This window comes from Schistocerca americana, chromosome 1, assembly GCF_021461395.2.
Source record: "Schistocerca americana isolate TAMUIC-IGC-003095 chromosome 1, iqSchAmer2.1, whole genome shotgun sequence".
Taxonomy (NCBI): domain Eukaryota; kingdom Metazoa; phylum Arthropoda; class Insecta; order Orthoptera; family Acrididae; genus Schistocerca; species Schistocerca americana.
This window is the reverse complement of record NC_060119.1, coordinates 673,462,768-673,483,995: the sequence shown is the minus strand read 5'-3', so window position 1 is coordinate 673,483,995 and position 21,228 is coordinate 673,462,768. Positions and strand designations below refer to the sequence as shown.

Below are 21,228 nucleotides of genomic sequence, written 5' to 3'. Positions count from 1 at the left end.
TCTTTCTGGAAATAAAATTATGTGTTTTTAATAATTAACTGTCAGAAATTAGTAATGTGTTCTCTTGATTTTTATATAATTATTAAAAAAGATTACAACAGTATGTTGAAATACTCCATGATATATTTCTTCATACTTAGTTTCATCTCAACGAAGTAAGGTACTAGACACTTCCTGCTGTTTGCATTATCCTAGGGTTGCTTATCTTACGGTGACCAACAAGATAAAATTTGCATGTGAGGCCAGTTGAAGCTGTGATTAGCCTGAGACCTGTCCACACGGGCTCAATTGGAAGAATACTTAAATGAAACTCAGTCTCATTAGAAAGGAGATGATAAAGTAAAAATTGATGTAGAATGAAAATGTGAGGAAAACATATATCACAATGATTTCAAACTGTGATTCCAAGTTTTTCATTGCACAGTGAATGATTACATACAGAACTAGTGCTAGTAATTATTGAGGAGGCGAACAAATAGAAAACAAAGATGTCATTTATATTTGTGACATTTATTGAGGTTTGTAATTGGAACTGTGACAATGGATATGAGCTATCAAAGCCTCACTGCAAGAAATGCAAGCATTGATTGTAACTTACTGACCTCTTTCGCATGCCTCTGCCTCATCAAATTTTTGCTTTAATCTCATGTCTTTGGTTATTGATTTGGGTGAACTGTTATTAAATAATGTAAACAGCACTGCAGAATTTCAGAATTTGTTTTTCATTTTTCTCTACATTTATAGTATATAGGTTAGTTCAATGTTCTGCTTTCTCAGAATATTTGAGTATTTATATTTTAACGCAGGTCAGTCAGCTACACAAACTGGAAGGAGTTACAGATCTTTCAGAAGTGACAATGATCAACAAAATACTGGATGCTTATTACCAACTCAGTACAGACTTTATATAATGATTGCTATACCCAGGCTGATGATAACAGCAACGTCTTGAATGTTCAACTCCAACTCACTTTGAAGTTCACTTTTTGACTTCATGCTTTTACTGCTGCTTTACACGTGGCACATATTTATAGTCGTATGCATTAGAGAAATTATAAAATGGCAAAATATGGGACTGTTATATTTTAAATATTAACATATAAGAAAGAAAAAATTAAAGATATAAAAATACAGTAGTCATGAATTAAATTTGTTGAACTAAAAGCTGTTTAGCTAGGTAATGACCAAATAATAGATTCTACTTTATTAGAGGGAAGATTCAATGATAAAGGGATTCCCAAAATTTCTCAAAAATTTTTGAGTATGTGAAATCTAAATTAAGAAACTAACATGTTACTTTAGTGAAAGCATATATTTTAGGAAACAGAAAAATCAGGGCTACAAGACTGTGATATTGAATTTCAGCAAGAAGTACATTTTAAAATTGGAATATTCTGGAACACAAAAATTTTAAGCACAAATAACTTTTGAAGTATTATGTTTTCAGAAATAGTAAAAGTTGAGCTTGAAAATGAGCTTTCAAATAAGCTAAGTCAAAATAGAAACAATCAATTTTTAGAAGTGTTGAGTTTCAATGTACACATGGCTTGCAGTTGTAATAAATTCTGAGTATTTCCTTAAATAAAATGTTTTCTTGTCAACTGTGTACACTATTGATATCAGCTATTGGTAAATTACAATGTGAATAATGAAGGTTTGGGAAATACACTTTAATAAGAATATGACAGTTTTTTGTTTACCCATGGCCTATATATTACTAACGAAGATAGATCAGGAACAAAAAAAAAAAAAAGACTATAAGAATAAGGACAGCCCTGCATTGCTCTGTTACATGATGGGTTAAGTGGATCTCAAAGAAAGGCTTGCTGCCAAACATGTAAATGTTATTAATGTCACCCAGCAAGGAGAGTTTCATTCCCAATAGCAGCTTATTAGCACAGCTTCAAAACATTCATGTTCTGTTTTAGGTACTCTTAAGTGTCTCCACATGTTCTTGTGATTTTGATTACCTTATCTTTTCTCTGGATGAATAATTAATTATGAAAGTTTGATGTTTCTTATCCTTTTGGTGATGTCACTATCAGTTATTTATGCTTGATTCTCAGTAACAAAAAATTGTAATTCAAGTTCACGAAGTTCAAATGAAAAAACTCTAAAACCATAAATCAATTATTCACTGTGTTGGGAGAGCTGTGACTGCTAATCTGAATGAAAATGATACATTACTGCCAGAAATATTGTAATAATTTATGACAAGAATTTGACTCCAATATGTCATCTCATGAAATCAACTTTGATGTATTATTTTGGTAACATCTACCACAACAGATTAAAATATTTTTGAAATCTCCTGAATCTAATATAGTGTTCAGTGCATTGAAAGTGAGAGGTTGTGACTTTACTAATGGAAAATGAAAAATTAATACCAAGAAGCAGTGGTTCCACAGGAATCAAATTTTATTAATATATACACATTGAACACTGTATATGATATATCTAGGGACAGATCATTTTGGACACTGCAGTTGTGCAGTCATGTACAATGATGATCATAGAGATTCTAGATGTCATCCTGAATGATTATAGTTTTGCTACTCTCCAGTCACCCACCACCTCCCAAAGTCCCACCCTTCAGCCACAGAGGAGCATTCCCCTAATGATTCAGTACTACCTAGGACTGAAGCAACTGAATCATTCTCCATCACAGTTTTGACTACCTCTCACCATGCCCTGAAATGAGGAATGTGCTGAGTGCTACTGACGAGAGTTCAAATTGATTTCTTATTTCTAGATTTCCTGACACTGTACCACACAAGTGGCTTGTAGTGAAACTGGTGCTTATGGAATATCATTTCAGTTATGTGATTGGATTTGCAATTTCCTGTCATAGAGGTCACAGTTTGTAGTAATTGATGGGAAGTTGTTGAGTGAAACAGAAGTGATTTCTGGCATTCCCCAAGGTAGTGTTATAGGCCTTTTGGTGTTCCTTATCTATATAAATGATTTGGGAGACAGTCTGAGCAGCCATCTTAGGTTGTTTGCAGATGATGCTGTCATTTATTATCCAGTAAACTTATCAAGATTAAGAAAAATTGCAGAATGATTTAGAAAAGATATCTGAATGGTTTTAAAATTGGCAATGGACCCTAAATAATGCTAAGTGTGAGGTCATCTACACGAGTGCTAAAAGGAATTGTTAAACTTTGGTTACATGATAAATCAATCTAATCTAAAGGCCGTAAATTCAACTAAATACCTAGGAATTACAATTACAGAAAATTTAAATTGGAAAGAACACATAGAAAACGTTGTGGGGAAGGCAAACCAAAGAATACACTTATTGGCAAAACACTTAGAAAATGTAACAGATCTACTAAAGAGACTGCCTACACTGTGTTTGTCTGTCCTCTTTTGGAGTACTGCTGCATGATCTGGGATCCTTATCAAATAGGATTAACCAAGTACATGAAGAAAGTTCAGTGAAGAGCAGCACGTTTTGTATTATCATGAAGTAGGGGAGGGAATGTCACAGACTTGGTAGAGTATTTGGGATGGACATACTTAAAACAAAGGCATTTTTCTTTGCGGCGGAATCTTCTGATGAAATTTCGATCACCAACTTTCTCCTCCAAATGCAAAAATATTGTGTTGATGCTGACCTACATAGGGAGAAATGATCATTATAATAAAAGAAGGGAAATTAGAACTCTCACGGAATGATACAGGTGTTCATTTTTTCTGTGTGCTGTTCAAGAGTGGAATACTAGAGAATTATTGTGAAGATGGTTTGATGACCCCTGTGCCAGGCACTTAAGTGTGATTTGCAGAATATCCATGTAGATGTAGAATATCCTACCCTCGATCCTTTCCACCCCTCCCACAGTGGTATTTTGCCACCCACCAAACCTACACAATATCCTTGTACATACCTATGCAACCCTTGCCTCCCAACCCCTTACCCCATGGCACATATCCCTGTAATAGATGTATATGCAAGACCCGCCCCATACATTCTCCCACCACCACCACCTACCCTAGTCTGTTCACAAGCCTGTGAAACCAGTCATGTGGTCTAAAATCCAAGCTGCAACCACTGTGCTGGAGTCTACGTTGGCATGATAACCAACAAGCTGTCTGTCCACATAGATAGCCACCGACAAACTGTGGCAAAGAAACAGCTGTACCATCCTGTTGCTGAGAACTCTGCCTGACATGACATTCTTCATTTCAATGATTGCTTCGAAACCTGTGCCATCTGGATCCTTCCCACCAACATCAGCTTTTATGAATTGCACAGATGGGAACTATTCTTACAGTTTATCCTATGTTCCCATAAACCTCCTGGCCTCATCCTAAGTCAATCATTGTAGTTACTGCCCTATCCCCTTCCCTGTTCACATTCCAGCACTACACAGCCTTCTATTCTACCAAGACATCCACAGTTTTTTTACTTCTCTCCTTTCCACCTCGCCCCCCCCCCCCCCCTCCCCTCTTTAGCCTCCTAACTGCACCTAGCTATCCTACCCTCTCCCCACATAATCTCTGTATGCCCCACAAGCAGCACTTTACTATCCCTCACCCCCACCCTGCTGTCCCTCTCCCTCCCAGCCCCAGCGTCCTCTTTATCCCCACTGCCCAGTTGGTTCTCCCATTATGCGCTGCTGCTTACAGACTTGTCTTGGCAGCGAGAGACTGTGATCATGTGTGTGTGAGTTGCCTTTTGATTTTTTGTGTGTGTGTGTGTGTGTGTGTGTGTGTGTGTGTGTGTGTGTGTGTGTGTGTGCGTGTTGTTTGCAAGCGTTGTTTTAATTCATCAAGGAATATTGTAATTACTGCAGGTGAAACCAAATGTTATCCCATATTGCCTCACACATTTATTTATTTAATTATTGGCTTGATTAATAGATTGTATTTTCAGTCTTACACTGTGGGGTATAATGTGTCAGTTTACTGTTACAATATATTTTCTTAGTGAAAAATATGGTAAGTTTCTGTTAGTTCTCAACACGTACTGTCTCTCTCCCTCCCCTCCCCCCCCCCCCCCCTCTCTCTCTCTGACTCACATAGACACACACAAATATCCTCAGACTATCCAATTTCCTACAGTCTTAGAAGACATATAGCTGAAATTCATTTAATTCCATTAATTTGGTAATGCAGCACAATGATTAAAGCAATGAGTCAGATTCAGTCATCAGCAATTACATGCTTATTATATGATTCTTTCTTTTTCCATAGCATAATATTTGGAATACTTTCCATATTGCCCTGTGATAGTACCCTGAGCAAAATATGTTTTTTTCTGCATACTGTTTTTAGAGTTTTTCATATGTATGTGATACAGCATTAATTAGATGTCAAATCTACCCCCCATTTTGTATAGTATAGAGAGGGGAGCAGGGGGCTGATTGAAGCTATAAGTTAGTTACTTAGTTGTGCAATGATGGTTCAGGCCAGAGGACAGTGCCTGTATATGAAATGGGTGGATCTGATTTATCATTGATTACACAGATTCAGCATACGGATAAAAACATCTGTTTTAAATTCAGAAAACAACTTTCAATATGTGGAGTGCCTTTGCACCAGTAGTTGGAATTGGATCAAAACTAATTGAAGCATAAATGGCAAAACATGAATTTATCACTTACTCTAAAAGTTCAAAATTATCTGTCTTTTGTCTTTGGTGTTTTATTAGTGTCTGTGTTTTTCTACTCTCATTTTGTTCCTGAAATTGAAAGTTATTTTGGTTCATATGAGGGCAGTGTTTATAAGAAGTTCGTATTCTTTTGTAGTGTAGTTTTCTTGAGCAGAAAGTAAATAAGTGAAATTTTCTTGTAAATTAACAAGTCGAAAGAACTTTCGCATATCTCAGAAATTATAAACAGTGAGGTGACTGACAAATGACAAAAGGTTATTCACTGTTAAAAACTTATTTTTAGCCCACTGATAATTATTTATGTGATTAATAATAAAAGGTTTATAATATGAAATAGCCAATGTACATCAGATTGTATGAAATATTATTTGTATTTTTCTATAAAAGAACAATGTGTATATTAAATGTTTTTAGCTTCCTTTAAATCATGTTTTTATTGGGTTATTTTTTACACCATGCAGGATATACAGGATGCTCATGATTTGTATATTCAGTAATTATAAATCAACTTTCACATAAAACCAGTAGATATGGGGATTAAAATATTTATTTCAGCCACAATATCTGACAGTACTGAATCATTGATTGTATTGTCATGGTGATATTTTCATAGTGATGTTACTTTTAATTATTGCCATGTAATTAAATGGATTGTCATAAGAAGCAGCTCATCACTGGTCTCCTCCACAACTTTACAATTTTTACCTTACTGTTGTGTTTTGATCTTTGCTCTGCTTTATTAAACATTTATTTTCCCATTACTCTTTATGAAGACCTCTTTCTTTAGTTATTCCTTTTTTATCCAATGATCTTTCCGTCTTTTTCCATCATGTTACTACAAACAATTTTCTTTTCATCCTTTCCTCTGTTCATACTTCAAAAGGTATTTTGTTAATTGAATTTTTCACCTCATGTTACTCAAATGGGTCTATACTAGGCACTGAGTGCATTTGTGAATGTCATATTCAGAGAAGGGTTCACCCTGGTTAATTAATTTCATGTTCCACGGATCATTTGTGTGAGAGTGCCTACTAACCACCAGGTGGAATTGGATCAGTACTAACTGAAGAATAAATGGCAAAAATAAATCAATCATTTGCTCCAGTTTTTAAATATATTTATACATCTCCCACCAGCAGGTGCAGTTTGGTCAGTGCTAACTGAAACATAAATCACAAAAGATGAATCTGTCACTTGGCATGATTTTTATATAGATTATAATTTTTAATTAATATGTAAAATTGGATGTGCACAATTACATTTTATTAATAAATTTCTCTGTTAATGACAGATGCTTTGGGACCATGACACATTTGGAATGAATGATTTTCTTGGAAGTTTATCTCTTGGCTTAGATGATATAAGAAGAGCTTCCTTGGGAGATGAAGCACTTTTTTTCTCTTTGCAAGGTGTTCGCAGTGGAGCTGTGGAACTAAAGATTAGAGTGATTTCTGAAGACACTGAGGTAATCAATTTCTTTTGCAGTTTGTCTTTTTAGCATTACAACTCTAAGGAATCCAAAATTTACATCATATTTGGCTGAATCATGGTTATCTTACCTTTCAGGAAAACTTGTGTTATTTATAGAGCAAGGCTAATTTGCTTTTTTCCATTATTGTCTGTTTTTAAACTATCTGTAATTGTTTAACATATTTCCTGCTAGCAAATTTTATTGTGCTTGTTTTTTCTGTCACAGTTGAGTAAACCATTAATTAAATTTTGAATGCTTACATAATGACTAAAGATATTCTTGCTGAATTGTGGGTAATAACAACCTTCTTTTTCTTTTTTAGTGAATCTGTTTGTACACCATCTAAGAGAAAAATAGTATTAAGAAATTCCCTTACGATACATACTAGGTGATAGCTGTCTGATATGCAAGAAAAAGGCTGGTCCAAGCATTAGCTTCTGTCATCCAGCAAAAGAAAGGAAAGTGTTAAAGGGAATGAAACTATTCAATAGTTTGGAAAGATTTTGTCCATCTCAGGGAAGAGACAGTTGGATGGCATGTGACAGCAATCAGCATGACTGTCTAATCATTTCATAAGCCTTGTAGCCTCCACCATTTCACCTCTGTTGCAAGATCAAGAACTCCTTGGTTCTAACAGTTAATATCTTTATTAGTCTTTCATTTTAAGTGTATGAGTCTGCTGCCATCTAGTTAGTGGGTCCTCCCCCTTTACTTGGCTGTAGTTTCATTTTGAAGCTAATTTTCTTTTTAGATGGACTCACATACAGTAATATTCCTATTACTGACTGTTTTCAGTTGTATAAAGTACTAGAAAGTAGTGGATTGTATGCCCCAATTAACATGAGTAGCCAAGTATCAAATTCCAATTTGAACTCAGGGCAGCTGAAAATGTGCCTCTTGCAGTATTCACTCAAAACTACCGGTATATCTGGTAATTTGATTAAATTATTTGGTCAGTTTCTGTTCCCCATGGTTTCAGCATGTTGTATTAATAATTTTTGTTTTGTATTATTGTATGTATATCTGCTGGATGTCTATATCTCCAATTCCTCTTTGTCCCACAATGAGGACAGGAACTTTATTCCTCATTTAACTACATTAAAATTTACACAGATGAGTTAATCATGAATAATCCCTTGATGTGTGGTATGAGGATGAAAAAATGGTTGGTTTATGGTATGACAATGAAGGGTTGTGTACATCTTCTTATTTTAGTGTGTTACATCGATGGTGCAAAATGTTGATAAGGCCAGGATTGAAAATGGTGGCCACATATGGAACACAATTGCTGTAAGAACAGTTTGTCAGGATAATGTGAAATGTTGAAGTAGCAAGGTGACTGTGAGAGTTAGTGACATATCTCATGAATCCATATACATAAAGTTACAGTTGTGATGTGTTAGCATCCAAATATGTGTGCAATGTTATTTGTGAAAAAAGCACTCCAGTTTCAGCAAAAGCCTTTTGCAGGCAATGCAATTTTCAAACAGTTGGTGACCATTAAAAAATTTGTTACTTTCATGTTTTGCCATATGCATCTACTACAACTATTAGAAGAATAAATAAGGTGTCTGAGCATAGGAACAGCAAATCTATAGTAATTTTCAGTGCTGATGTTGCTTCCCAGTTTTTTCATTGTCTGTCTGTATAATTGGTACTATTTGAAACATAAGAAATTTTTTGGTGTTCTTATTGTCTGGTACAACATTTGTTACTTACTGCCACTAACTTTGTCAGTACTCTGTATGTATTCTCCTTTGCATTCTCACATGTTACAAAGAAGTTAAGCTGATTTTTAGAAACACTTGAAGAGAAGTCCATTGTTTATCTATACTTTCTAATCATTGCACATTCTGTTCTGAATATTGAGAGAGCTATATTGCTGCCCTCTCATTAAATCCTATTATTTTCTGTTTCCTGCCAGCTTGTAGTAGATTTTTCAGTGCTAAGGTAATTAATTTATCATCTGTACTCTTGAGCACTGTTCATTTGTCATGCCATGTGTCGCTGCATCTCAAATATATTGTCTTTAGTTTCTTCAGTATTTTGCCTCTGTATTATATTTTTGCTCGTAGTTAATAATGCTTTAAATACCTGCCTTTGAGAAAACTATTTCTTGTTGTCTCATTTTCCACAGTCTTCTTCCTAAGTACTTAATGCATGTTTTTGCTAGCTAGACAGGCTGGAAGTGAAAGTCACATTTGTACATTTATTTTAATAATAGTTTTTATTTCATTCATTTGTGTGTATGTGAAATAAACTTTTGTTATGCTTTGCTATGGCATTTAGTCTCAGAGCTGTCATGCAAGCAGCAACAGCAGTACAAGTTCTCCCCGGTTACCAGTACGGCGTCAGAATGAAGCACATGTACCCCCTCCTGCCCCTCCCCGGACTGTCTCTTTGACTACACGGGTGTCATCAAGACAGACAGGAGGAACATCTGTTACTGCTGGTGAGTTATGGCACATCTTCATACTGGAACAGCCACATGATCTTTTTTCTCTACAAACTGCACTACTTCTTGACATCTGACCTTGCTCGACATATGAGACCTGCATCAGCCTTCTTTTTCAAAAAGAATCACTCAGCTAATTCACAACTTGTACTTAGCATGCCACTGGCTATCCAGATTTTGAGAAGCACCTTATATTTTTTGTTTGTCATACAACATTTTTTGTCACATAGAATTTGTAAAAGAGTGTCATTATCTGCTTCACTTATACAGTTCAGTCTTATCTTCTCTTCAATTCATCACATTCTTAGATACTGCTGCAATAAAATCTCATCTGTTGCATTATTTATCCATGATGTATCATAAATTTGCTTGATTCATTTATGTACTGCTATTCAATGTGTTCCTAAACATTGGTTCCTATATTATCTTTTCAGTTTATCTACAGTGCTATATCAAGTATTCCCTCTTCTTCTCTGCCACAAACTACATGTATGTAGTGTTTTATTTTCAATTTTTACACGAATAATATTAAGAATAACCTCCTGTAATAGACTTCTACAATTCATAAAACTGTAATAGTTGATGCTCCACCAGAAGAGGAAGCGATGAAATATACATTTCTGGCCTTCAGCTTATTTTGGTGAGCAGCAACCACCCATTTCATTAATTTTGTTTTGAGTATAATCATAATTTTATTTTTTTAAATCATCTGTTAGAATTTTTTAGTGATTCTGTATTATATTATTGTTGGCACTTTTCCTCACATAAATAAAAAGTACACTGAAAAAATCAGAACAGGCAACAGTTCACTTGTTATTTAATGGTGAGTAACACACATACAGTCTTCAGCATTAGATGATTGTGCTAGCTTTTGTTATTCTTCGGTTACTGGGACAAACATTTTCCTCTCTCTCTCTCTCTCTCTCTCTCTCTCTCTCTCTCTCTCTGTGTGTGTGTGTGTGTGTGTGTGTGTGTGTGTGTGTGTGTGTGTGTGTGTGTGTGTGTGTGTGCGTGTGTGCGTGCGTGCGTGCGTGCGTGCGCGCGCGCGCGCATTCACACACAAACTGGAAGAAGAGCAAAAGCTTGAAAGCAACTACTTACACAACCAAGCCCTCACTTTTATATGCTGGAATTTTTGTCATTGTAATATTTTTGTAAAAATAGTAATGTTATAAATGTATTACCTTCATGTGGGCAGAAAATCCTCAGCAAAGCAGAGAGACATTTGTGAACATCCATCTCAGGGTTTTCAGTTCAGAATTGTTTCCCCATACAACTGAACAAAGAGAGAGAGAGAGAGAGAGAGAGAGAGAGAGAGAGAGAAAGGAGAATAAAGAAAATAACATGATGTGAAATTAAAAAAAAAATGAGGTAAAACTCTTAGAATCCAAAGGCAAGGTGCACCCTGCATTTACCAGACAAGGGGAAGATAGTTGTCCACTTTGTTGGATCCATCCTTGTTTACGGTCTGCCATTCCATTTATTGTTTTCCTTCTTTTTTCTGTGTGACTTAGAAAGAAGAAGAAACCATGATTCTGGTTAATTATATTCAAAGGAGGGCTTTCTCCTTGACATTTTATTTGGCTTGTAATTTCTGTCATGTTTATGCAGACTTCATTTAAATCCTGTATGGGCATTTATTTCTTCCAGAAAGATTACCAGTGAAGACAATATTGATGGTGCAGTTGATATATTGAAAGGTATATGTAATTCCATTAGGTTGTTTATGACATAACTGATTATGAATTTGAAAAAATGCCTAATTCACATTTATGTAATTTAGGAGTAAGGGCAACAACTCACTAAATAGTATAAGTGTTGAGTTGTCAACAGTCATCATTATAGCATACTGCATATAAAGTATAGGAAACCAAAATTAAATCCAAATTGCTACCAGTAACAGAGAGCAAAGAAAGGTCAACGTCAATTCATAAAGGAATTATCATCTATTACCACAATACACACTAATTGTTGTTAAGCAAGATATAAGCAGAACGTGAAAATCTTCTGTTCATATTATTTTTAGATTTTGAGAAAGGGTGTGATCAGATCAACAGAGAATAATTGTGGGAAATATTGGAGTTATTTAATGAATCCCATTGAGCCACTGTATGAAACACAGTCACAGACATTAACATTTGTCAATATCGATAAAACTTTGTAGGACTGGAAAGGCAATCCCAAAAGTATAAATTTGAGGAGCAATGAAACATTAAACCATGTTCTATACCCTATTTATGAAGTATTATTAACTGACTGAAAGGTCAAATTGCAGGAATATATGACAAATCAAACAAAATATAATACATCAATGAAAATAATCAATTTTTTGACAGTATTGATGAGAGGTTAAACTGGAAGCGACACATTGATGGTCTGCTGAAACGTCTGAGTTCAGCTAGGTATGCTATTAGGGTTATTGCAAATTTTGGTGATAAGAATCTCAGTAAATTAGCTCACTATGCCTACTTTCATTCACTGCTTTCATATGGCATCATATTCTGGGGTAATTCATCGTTGAGTAGAAAAGTATTCATTGCTCAAAAACGTGTAATCAGAATAATTGCTGGAGCCCGCCCAGGTCATCCTGCAGACATCTATTTAAGGATCTAGGGATCCTCACAGTAACCTCACAGTATATACATTCACTTATGACATTTGTTGTTAATAAGCCAACCCAGTTCAAAAGTAATAGCAGTGTGCATAGCTATAACACCAGGAGAAAGGATGATCTTCACTATGCAGGGTTAAACCTGACTTTGGCACAGAAAGGGGTAAATTATTCTGCCACAAAAGTCTTTGGTCACCTACCAAACAGCATCAAAAGCCTGACAGACAGCCAACTAACATTTACAAATAAATTAAAAGAATTTCTAGATGACAACTCCTTCTACTCATTGGCTGAATTTTTAGATATAAATTAAGGGGGGGGGGGGGGGGGGGGGAAGAAAAAATAATTAAAAAAAAAACTTAAACATTAGTGTCATGCAATATTTTGTGTAATGTAATATCTTGTACAGACATCTTTTATTAACCTGACACATTCCACATCATTATGAAGTGTTGTATTCATGATTTATGGAACAAGTATTAATCTAATCTAATCTATTAGGATGGATAAAAAATATACTCACCAAGTGGCAGCATGAGAGAGCACATATAAATTTATGGAAATGTGTAAGCTTTTGGATCCAGTTGCTTTTTCTTCTGGCAGAAGGGTTGGAGGAAAAGGAAGAGGGATGAGGGAAAAGGACTGGTGAGGTTTAGGAAATGGGGAGACTTACATAGAAGTCACACTGGATGAGGGGAGCCTTATGGATGGAATGAGAAGCAAATACCATTCCTTCTAGTCAAGGGAGTACCAGATGGGATGAGAAGGAAAGATCTTTCCTTCTGCCTTCTGCCACAAGGAGTCACTGGTGCTGAAAGCTTGCACATTTTCATAACTTTTATATGTGTTTTCTCCAGCTGCTGCTTGGTTAGTAGATTTTTTATATATTCAGTTATCTTAAACAGAATGTTTTATTTATTTATTTATTCCATGTTCCATGCTGCAATGAGTTCACCTTGAATGAGCATGTGTTTTAATAAATCATGATCTGACACAAAAACTAGCACTCAGAGTGGCAAAGAACTAAATGTTATATCATCCCCTAGAGAGCCAAAATAAACACTTATATTTTACATGAAGATTTCATAGCCAGCAGTGTCACTTGGTGTTGTAAATTTAAAAGTTCTGAATGAAAATCTCAGCAAGTAAAACAAAAGCTATGGAAATAATAGAAAATGTGATAAATTAGTTAAAATTATTGTAGGTTATCAAATGATTGAACAAGTAAATTAATTCAAATATTTGGGATGTGAACTATCAATTTATTGCAGCAGCATAGATTTAGAAAAAACTTCACGAAAATATGATGGAGTGAACAGTGGCATAAAAAAATATGAGGAAAGAGTTAACAATCAGAATACAAATACGTGTCAACAGCTGCAATACTACATGCTGGTGTAACATGGTCTTGGATAAGTTTGTAGAAGAACAAGAAGAGTAACAGCACAAGTGACATTTCTTAGCTGTATGTTAGATGCAAATTTTAAGAGGCAAACTTGTAAGTATTGACTTATGGAAGTCACTTAGAGTTACGATTAGTGTAGTAGAAAGCATGAAGGAGTACAAACACAAATGGTTCCAATGGATAATACTAATGTCCCATGGCAGTCCCCATTGCAAGCACTCTGATACATAGGCTCATGAGATTAGGTACAAACCAGGAAATGACGGTAAGAACAGTCTTGCCTTTGTCTTCAGAAGAGAACTCCACCCAAACTTTGATTTGGAGGAAGAATTTTATTCTTTCTTGTTTAATGACGGATCTGGTATAAAAATCCACAAATTTCAAATATTGAAAGTTGTTCATATAGAGCATTTTAAGTTGTTTTAAACCAATAGATTTATTTGTAAGTTAGATAAATATTAGTTGAAACCAAGTTCAGAGTATATTTTATTTGTTGGGGTTCCTGATCTACTTGGATCAATGAAAGGGTGTATAGAACTTGGCAACAATTTCCAGTGGAAGATATCAGAAGTAAATACTCTGTGTCTTATAATGTTACTCTTAAAATTAGGAGAGCAGGCACTTAAAGGTGATTCAACAAGTGTATTGCTTCTTGTCACATAGTCTCACGTAATGATCACAGTTGTAAAATTTGAGAAAGTTTGAAGTCTATGTATGTGTGACACTACTTTGGTGACTTGAATGTACATAACCTACCTCTGCTATCCAACTGTGGAAAGGAGACCCACAGTTAATCACGGAATCCAAACCACATGTTGTTTCTCATGACTCCTCACATCGATAAGAGATTAAGGCCGCGTTAAAATGAAGACTGAAAACTTTGTGGTCCGACCAAGATTCAGTTCTCCAACCTCTTTGTTTCCAAGGATACCCTTTACTGCTAGACCACCAGGTCTGGCATGTACATAGGTAGTTCATCTATTAGTTTTGGTGAGTGATTTTGTTGGGTAGCAAAATATGTTAGATACAAGGGTGATTTGAAAAGTTCTCGGAATCACCAGGAGAGGTCAGCACTAGAGTAATGAGTTGTTCACGTGATATTCATTGGACTGTTGCCTGTAAACATGTGCCACATCAGTGCTCTTGGAAGAGAGCTGTGGCGATGATGTGGCTCTGTTGTTGTTCCCGTGTTGTGATTTGCGAAGATGGAAAAAAATCAAGATTTGAGCATTGATTAAGTACTTTGTACAGAAAGGTATAAAAGCAAAGGACATTAATGCCGATTTCCAGAATACACTGGTGGATGCTGCTCCTTCATATTCAACTGTTTCCAAATGGATAAATGAATTCAAATTTGGTTGGGAGAGCTTAGATGATGATCTGCGCAGTGGTCGGCCAAGATGTGTCATTATTCCAGAAATCATTGCAAAAGTGCACAAAATGGTCATGGAGGATTGCCGATTGAATGTGCATGAAATTGCTCACACTTGCCAGATGTCACCTGAAAGGGTATATCACATTTTAACTGAGGAATTACGAATGAAAAAATTATTTGCAAGATGGGTGCTGCAACTCTTGACGCTGGGTAAAAAACGCATGAAAATGGACATATCTGAACAATGTTTTGCCTATTTTAGGAGAATCGAATGATATTTTTTGTACCAGTTTGTGACCACAGATGAAACTTGGGTGCACTACTATACCCCACAGACAAAATAACAGTCAGAGCAGTGGAAACATGCTGATTCTCCACCACCAAAGAAAGCAAAGACAATTCCTTCAGCAGGAAAGGTCATGGTGTCATTGTTCTGGGGTGTGAAGGGGATTCTATTTGTAGATTCTCCCCCCACTGGGCAAACAATTAGGCCAGGTTTAGCAAGGAAGAAAGTCATCTTCCATCAAGACAGTGCTCACCTGCACACATGTGCCTTTGCCTTATCAAAATTACACGAACTAAGGTACGAATTGAAACTTCCTGGCAGATTAAAACTGTGTGCCTGACCGAGACTTGAACGTGGGACCTTTGCCTTTCACGGGCGAGTGCTCTACCAACTGAGCTACCCAAGCACGACTCACGCACCGTCCTCACAGCTTTACTTCTGCCAGTACCTCGTCTCCTACCTTCCAAACTTTACAGAAGCTCTCCTGCGAACCTTGCAGAACTAGCACTCCTGCAAGAAAGGATATTGCGGAGACATGGCTTAGCCACCGCCTGGGGGATGTTTCATTCTAAGGTACGAATTGTTGCCACACCCACCTTATTCATGTGATATGGCTCTGTCAGACTTCCATCTCTTCCCAAAACTGAAAATTTTTCTTGATCGGTGAAGATTCATTTCAAATGAAGAACTTATAGCAGAGTTGATAACTATTTGGCAGGCCTGGAGGAAACTCATTTTCGAGAAGGGATCAAGGCACTGGAACATCGTTGGACCAAGTGTGTTAATGTATAAGGAGACTACGCTGAAAAATAAAAAAAGTTTCAGTGATGTAAGTTGTTTTTTTCTATGCTGTTTTGAGAACTTTTCAAACAACCCTCATATATGACAATAGCTTTTGACTGCATTGACTTAGAAGCTTAAATTATTTACCGTAGACTGTAGTATTTGGTGTAAATTTCAACTAGATACCTCTGTCCATGCCTGAGAAAAAGGGTCTTAACAGATAGACCAACAGACAACAAATTGTGGAAAAGTATTTTTTATGTGATATAATTATAAATTAACAAGTTTTCTGGATTTTTCCTTTACTTGGATTGTGAAACCTTGCCTCTTTCACAATTTCAAGATTTTAATTTTGATAAGTGAGTCTGCAAGTATCAAAGCAGTGACATAAATGACCATATCTTTTGATTACATTGACTTAGAAGCATAAATTTTTCACACTGCACAGTGTATGGTGTCTTACCCCATACAAATGTTGGTATAAATGTTTTGAAATTAGTGCTTGAAGAAGAAATAACCAGCAGTAGGCAGATGATATGGAATATACCACGATTTTAGAGAATTTGTGAAATTAATTGCATTGTCCATGAACACTGTGAGACACAGTGACATTTACTCTGAAGTGCCAAAGAAACTGGTATAGGCATGTATATTCAAATACAGAGATATGTAAATAGGCAGAATACAGTGCTGCGGTCGACAACACCTATAAAAGGCGACAAGTTTCTGGTGCAGTTAAAATTTTTCACACTGCACAATGTATGGTGTCTTACCCTGTACAAATGTTGGTATAAATGTTTTGAAATTAGTGCTTGAAGAAGAAATAACCAGCAGTAGGCAGATGATATGGAATATACCACGATTTTAGAGAATTTGGGAAATTAATTGCATTGTCCATGAACACTGTGAGACACAGTGACATTTACTCTGAAGTGCCAAAGAAACTGGTATAGGCATGTGTATTCAAATACAGAGATATGTAAATAGGCAGAATACAGCACTGCGGTCGACAACACCTATAAAAGGCAACAAGTTTCTGGTGCAGTTGTTAGATCGGTCACTGCTACTACAATAGCAGGTTGTCAAGATTTAAGTGAGTTTGAATGTGGTATTATAGTCCACGCACAAGCAATGGGACACATCTCCAAGGCTGCAATGAAGTGGGGATTTTCCCGTACAAATATTTCACAAGTGTACCTTGAATATCAGGAATCTAGTAAAACATTGAATCTCCAACATCACTGCAACTGGAAAAAGATCCTGCAAGAACATACCAATGAGAACTGAAGAGAATCATTCAATGTGATAGAAGTGCAACCCTTCCCCAAATTGCTGTGTATTACAGTGCTGGGCCATCAACAAGTGTCAGTGTGCGAACTGTTCAATGAAACATCATCGATATAGGCTTTCCTTGATGACTGCATGACACAAAGCTTTATGCCTCGCCTCTATGCATCAACACCAACAATGGACTGTTGGTGACTGAAAACATGTTGCCTGGTCAGTCAAGTCATGTTTCAAATTGTATCGAGCAGATGTGCAGGTATGGAGACAACCTCATGAATCCATTGACACTGCGTGTCAGTGGGGGACTTTCAAGCTGGTGGAGGCTCTGTAATGGTGTGGGGCATGTGCAGTTGGAGTGATACAGGACCCCTGGTACATCTAGATATGACTCTGACAGGTGTCACATATGTAAGCATCCTGTCTGATCACTTGCATCCATTCCTGTCCATTGTGCATTCCGATGGACTTTGGCAATTCCAGCAGGACAATGCAACACCCCCACATGTCCAGAATTGCTACAGAGAGACTCCAGGAACACTCTTCTGAGTTTGAACACTTCTGCTGGCCACCAAACTCCCCAGACGTGAACATTATTGAGCATGTCTGGGATACCATGCTGCGTGCTGTTCAGAAGAGATCTCCACCACCTCGTACTCTTACATATTTATGGACAGCCCTGCAGGATTCATGGTGTCAGTTCCCTCCAGCACTTCTTCAGACATTAGTCGAGTCTGTGCCATGTCGTGTTGCAGCACTTCTGTGTGTTCATGGACCCTATACGATATTAGGCGTGTGTACCAGTTTCTTTGGCTCTTCAGTGTAGTAACTGTACAAGTTTATAACAGCTAAGCAGCATCTCCAATGGTCTAATGATCTATGGATATGACTAGTTCTGACTGTTGACCAGTCGTTGTAACGTGTACTATGAAGACCTTTAATGAGGAACTGCAGAATTAGTGTCCCAAGAGAAACTTCAGAAGAAACAGAAACTACTGCATAATAGATGTAAAGCGCAGCATACGACTGTAGGTACTGCAATGCTGAATGAAACACATTCGGTTGTCAAGAGAGCAATGCATGAAGCCTGCAGTGATGACCATAGGAAAATGCTGTCAAATGATCTTTCATAAAACCTAAAGAAATTCTGGTTGTATGTAAAGGCTGTTAATGCCACAAAAGTAATGTCCAGTTACTTGTGAAGGAGACAGGAACTGAACTTGAGGGTAGCAAAGCAAAAGCTGAAATGCTGAACTCTGTTTTAAAATGTTCCCTTTCAAGGAAAATCCAGAAGGATTGCTCCAGTTCATCCTCACACCACTGAGAAGATGAGTGAACCAAGTGTGAATGTCAGAAATGTTGGAAAACAGCTGAAATCATTAAAATTGAATAAAGCTGCAGGGCCTGTTCTAACTGTAATCTTTAATAGATCCCAGAAACAAAAACCGGTACCCAGTTGTTAGAAGAAAGCACAAGTCACACCCATATACAAGAACGGTAGTAGAAGTGATCCACAAAACTACCATCCTATATTCTTGACGTTGCTTCAAGGTAGAATCTTAGAGCACATTCTGAGCTCAAACACAATGAGGTATCATGAACAGAATGATCTCCTCCATGCGAGCCAGCATCAATTATGACAACGTTGGTCACGCAAAACCCAAGTCACACTTTTTTCCCATGACTTGCTGAAAGCTTTAGATCAAAGCAGTCAGGTAGAACAGTATTTCTTGATTTCTGAAAAGCATTTTATATTTTATCACGTCTGCGCTTATTGTCAAAAGTACAATAATATAAGGCATCAGACAAAATATATGTCTGGATTGAAGATTTCTTTGTGGGGAGGTTGCAGTATTTTATCTCAGATGGAGTGTTACAACAGATGTAAAAGTAATTTCAGGTGTGCCCCAGGGAACTGTGTTGGGTTTTTTGCTGATTGTGTTGTTTATTGATGATATTGTGGACAATATTAATATAAGCATCAGACTTTTCAAAGTGGTGCAGCGATTGGCAGCTTGGTTCAAATGTTCAAAAATGTGAATATTAGTGAACCACAGTTGGAATCTGTAAACTCTGCAAGTACTTGGGTGTAACACTTTGTAGGGCACAAGGTGGAATGATGACATGGGCTCAGTCATGGATGAAGCAGGTAGCAGACTTTGGTTCATTGGTTGAGTGATAGGAAAATGCAATCAGCCCGCAAACGAGATTGCTTACATATCAGTCGTGTGACCCAGCCTAGAATATTGCTCATGTGTGTGGGACCCATACCATATACAGCTGTCGAGAGATATTGACATATACAGAGAATGGTAGCATGAATGGTCACATGTTTGTTTGACCTGCGTCACTGAGGTTTTGAAAGAACTGAACTGGCAGACTCTTGAAGATAGACAGAAGCTGTCTGGAAAAAGCCTATTTACAAACTTTCAAAAAAGCTGGCTTTAAATGATGATTCTAAGAATATACTACAACCCCCTACAAACCATTCACGTAGTGCTCGTGAGGATAAGATTAGTTTAATTACAGCATACATAGAGACATTTAAATACTTATTCTACCCACACTCAGCATGTTAATCGAACAGGAAGAAACCTAATAACTGGTACAATGGGTCATACCCTCTGTATACACATCACTGTTCTTTGCAGAGTGTAGATGTAGATGTGGATGTAGAATAGTTGTTTCTGAAGCATATAATAATGTACAAATGTATTAGTTGTAGATATAGAATTTGCAGCATACTGTACTTGCACTGTAAACAAAAGGTGTTATATATTGAGTGTTGATTTTCTAAACAGCAATAATAGGACAATAAGGATGGTTAGGCTTAAGTATCTTCAAAGTAAGTCAGAAATGGAAGTATATTATATAGGGGGAGGGAGAAGGGAATCAGTTCCAGATGATGTACATTGGGAGGAATTAAAAATTGCCTGATGCTTTTTAGAAAACTTGTTTTAATGGTGTGTGTGGATCGTGATGAGATGAGCAATCATTAGCAATATTGTACCAACTCTATTTCCTATAGTTTGATCCATCAATTGCAAAAGTAGCAGCAGATATCTCATCTGCTTGGTGGATAATATTTATGGAATTATCAGCTTTGAATTATATGGAGCTTAATGTTTAGAGGTTCTAAATTGTAGATATTTTGAAGATATGTTAGAAAAGATTCTAAATCTTTGTTGATGTCCACAGATGAAATGTTGTTGATTATCTTAAAATTGCAGACAGAAATCAAAGTATTTTTAGTAAAATTTAAAGAGAGAAGAATATCTGACCAATACTGCCCTTAAGAGGGCAAAACTCCAAGAACTGCTGACTGAGAATTATTTTAGTATGAATTTGGTATCAAAATGATGGAGAGACTGTGTGAAGAAATAAAACTTCAACATTAAGCTAACTAGTTACTCTTAGGACTCATATGTACGAGGGTGGTTTGAAAAGTTCTCGGAACGGAATAGAAAAAAAGTACTTACATCACTGAAACTTTTTTATTTTATTTTTCTATGTAGTCTCGTTGTAGATTAATGCTCTTGGTCCAGTGATGTTCCAGTGCCTCAACCCCATTTCGAAAATGAGTTTCCTCCAGGCCTGCAAAATAGTTGTCAACTCCGGCTATCAGTTCTTTGTTTGAAGTGAATCTTCATCCACGAAGAAAAATTTTCAGTTTTGGGAAGAGATGGAAGTATGACAGAGCTATATCAGGTGAATAAGGTGGATGTGGGAACAATTCATATCTTAGTTTGCGTAATTTTGCCATGGCGACAGCACGTTTTTGATCCACTGTCAAGAGTCACAGCACCCATTTTGCACATAATTTTTTTCATTTCTGATACTTCAGTTAAAATGTGATATACCCTTTCAGATGACATCTGGCAAGCGTGAGCAATTTCACACACTTTCAATTGGCTATCTTCCACGACCATTTTGTGCACTTT

General features: G+C 36.6%; 1 protein-coding gene across 1 annotated transcript in view; it reads left to right on the top strand.

The window, feature by feature from the left end:
* Nucleotides 1-21,228, top strand: part of LOC124590182 — a gene marked incomplete at its 5' end in the record, with an annotated part of 284,887 nt that overhangs the window by 193,329 nt on the left and 70,330 nt on the right. The window contains 2 exons of the mRNA XM_047131633.1: nucleotides 6,909-7,082; nucleotides 9,378-9,540. Of these exons, the coding sequence (XP_046987589.1) occupies nucleotides 6,909-7,082; nucleotides 9,378-9,540 (337 nt within the window). The remainder of the gene's footprint in view (nucleotides 1-6,908; nucleotides 7,083-9,377; nucleotides 9,541-21,228) is intronic.